The sequence below is a fragment of the Chlorocebus sabaeus genome, chromosome 19, assembly GCF_047675955.1.
Source record: "Chlorocebus sabaeus isolate Y175 chromosome 19, mChlSab1.0.hap1, whole genome shotgun sequence".
Taxonomy (NCBI): domain Eukaryota; kingdom Metazoa; phylum Chordata; class Mammalia; order Primates; family Cercopithecidae; genus Chlorocebus; species Chlorocebus sabaeus.
In genome coordinates, this window is record NC_132922.1 from 12,190,679 (window position 1) to 12,193,648 (window position 2,970).

The 2,970-nt window shown below is 50.4% G+C and overlaps 1 protein-coding gene across 1 annotated transcript; it reads right to left on the reverse strand.

Moving 5' to 3' along the window:
* Positions 1–93: 93 nt before the first annotated feature.
* On the reverse strand, positions 94–2,969 carry TOMM22 (translocase of outer mitochondrial membrane 22). The gene is made up of 4 exons (XM_007975776.3): positions 2,816–2,969; positions 2,470–2,588; positions 1,584–1,701; positions 94–822 (listed from the first exon to the last, which is right to left on the reverse strand). Exons 1-4 carry the CDS (start codon positions 2,930–2,932, stop codon positions 748–750), a joined length of 429 nt encoding a protein of 142 aa, XP_007973967.1. The 5' UTR covers positions 2,933–2,969; the 3' UTR covers positions 94–747.
* Between the last annotated feature and the right edge of the window lies 1 nt (position 2,970).

The following is a 2,970-nucleotide window of genomic DNA, read 5'->3' on the forward strand; positions in this document are numbered from 1 at the left end:
TTAAGACGGAGGTGCTGCTGGTTTAGATGAGAAAATGTGAGGGGCAGTACGTGTCTGTGACCTGGTCTCGTTTCAAGGTACTTAGGATGACACTTTCAGTTGGAATCATTTTTAATATTTAAATACAAAAAGTGAGCACTGACTTCTGTTTTTTTAAACACACACACAGGTCTAACAACCAAACTGTGCAGGGGAAATGAACTCCTGTCTTCCACAGTCCCCATTCTGTGGCTGAAGCTGCAGCCAGCCTCCCTCCTCTCATACATAGGGATTCATAATGGCCGCTTTACACTACAGGTGTAATGCATGTTGTCTTTCACATTGCATGCATGTCCCTCCCTAACAGCTCCATTCTTTAAAAAAAATTTTTTTTAAATAAAAAAGGCAGTCGTTAATGGTCAGGGGCACATCCCTCCCACTGGCATCGGTTCCTACCCACAAGGGGAAAGTGACATCTTCCAGTTAGGAGCAATTTGGTGAAAGGAGTGGGGTGGCCAGAGCAGGAATAACCGTCTGCGTGGCTGCACTCTGGTATCAGAGTGAAGACAGAAGTAAGGATAGTGTGGAGGGCACAGTTGCCAGTTGAGTCTTTCCATGAGACAATGTGAGGAGAATCCTCCCCACCAGGTTTAGATAGATCAATGTGCCAAAGTTAAAAAAAAAAAAAAAAAAATCCAAATAATCAGCAGTTCAAACACTTGAATTTCAAACTTATCCCACCGAGACAGCTCAAACAGCAGTAACAATCTAGATCTTTCCAGGAAGTGAGGGTAGAGCCCCTGGCATTCCTCCTGAGAGCCCTGTGTTAGGCCCTAGAAGTATCTGGAAAAGAAAAGGAAAGGTGTAAGGCATCATTCAGGCCTAGAGAACTTATTCTCACCATACCTGATGGGGCCAGTGTCTACAGAAATAATACTGAAAGCACCATCAGACACTGAAAAGAGCATGGGCCCAATCCCAATCCCCACCCACACATTAACTGTTGGTCAACCCAGGTGCTAGAACAGGAGTCCCCAACCCCTGGGCCGTGGATTGGCCCTGGCCCATGACCTGTTAGGAGCCGAGCCACACAGCAGCAGGTGAGCAGCAGGAAAGTGAGAGAAGCTTCATCTGTGTATAGTGCTGTTCCCCACTGCTCACATTACTGCCTGAGCTCCACCTCCTGTCAGGTCAGCAGCATTAGATTCTTATAGCACAAAGCCTTGTAAACAGTGCATGTGAGGGATCTAGGTTGCAAGATCCTTATGAGAATCTCATGCCTGATGATCTGTCACTGTCTCCCATCACCACCAGATAGGACTGTCTAGTTGCAGGAAAACAAGCTCAGGGCTCCCCCTCATTCTACATTATAGAATTATTTCATTATATATTACAATGTAATAATAGAAATTCAGTGCACAATAAATGTAATGCCCTTGAATCATCTGGAAACCCCCCTACCCTCCACCACCCCCACCCCACCGTCCGTGTAAAAACTGTCTTCCATGAAACCAGTCCCTGGTGCCAAAAAGGCTGGGGACCAATGTGTTAGTGAAATAACTTGCGTCTCCACCACTGGCAAAAAGCCCAGGGTCTGGGCTTACCTGCCGCTGCTGCAGTTGCTGCTGTTGCTCCATTTGCAACTTCTCGGTCTCAAAGACAACGGGAAGAACCAGGATCATAAAGGAAGTGGTCCCAATCCACAAGGCTGCCCTGGAAAACCTGTAGAGGAAAACCCCCAGAGGGTGAGCAGGAAGACATGCAAACAAAACAGGCAAGAACTACTCAGTAACCAAACCTCTCACATTACATACTCCAATGGTTTTTTTTTCTTTTCTTTTCTTTTCGAGATGGAATTTAGCTCTTGTTGCCCAGGCTGGAGTTCAATGGCATGATCTCGGCTCACCGAGGCAACCTCCACCTCTCGGGTTCAAGCAATTTCTCCTGCCTCAGCCTCCCGAGTAGCTGGGAACACAGGCGTGTGTCACCACGCCCGGCTAATTTTGTATTTTTAGTAGAGACAGGGTTTCTCCATGTTGGTCAGGCTGGTCTCGAACTGCCGACCTCAGGTGATCCACCTGCCTCGGCCTCCCAAGTGCTGAGATTACACACGTGAGCCACCCCGCCCGGCCCTACATACTCCAATGTTTTGATAAACGTATTCTACCCGCTCCTTGCACCATACTCCTACCAGAGACAGGAGGAGCAGCTGTGGTAGCTGTATCATCTAGTGATGGCGGTTTAACATTCTCCTCAGTTCTTACAAAGCTCCTTATTCATTAATTATCTCCAACAATCTGAAATAACCCCCACAACGCCCCTGCCAGGTAAGAATCCCCATTTTACAGAAGAGGAAACTGAGACTCAGAAAGGATAGGGTACAAGTCCAAGGTCACCCAACACAGGTCTGCTGCTTCCAAACCCCGTGTTCTTTCACAGCACCACGGTCATCCCATGCACCTACCCAATGCCTTTGCCCTCGTTCCTTACCTGTACATTTTTTGAGCCACAAAGAGGGAAAGATCAAAAGTGGCTCCGGCCGCGGACCGGACCCTCTCCGGAAACATCTCCGTCAGGCCCCATAGTCTCTCCGACAGGGTCTCATCTAGCTGTGGTGGAGAAGACACGGGTCTTAGCCGAAAAAGCGACATCCATTCCTGGCCCCGCTGCGGCACTGGAAGCCGCCGAGCCCCACTGGAGCTAGGGCACCCCAAGGCCCAGCGGGGCCCCAACTCCGCCTCCCAAAGAAGCCGCTTCGCTCCGATTCCGTACCACGCGGATCTCACATCCACGAGCTGGCCCGCTACCCGCTCCGCACCCCGCGAGGCCCTAGTACCTCCTCATCGTCGTCCTCCTCCAGCTCCTCCTCAGGCTTCTCCGCGTCGCCTTTCGGGAGCAATTCGTCCGGGGACTGGGGTTCCCCGGCACCGGCAGCAGCAACGGCGGCAGCCATGACTGTACGGGACACCGGAAGCGGAAAGGAGGTGAGCG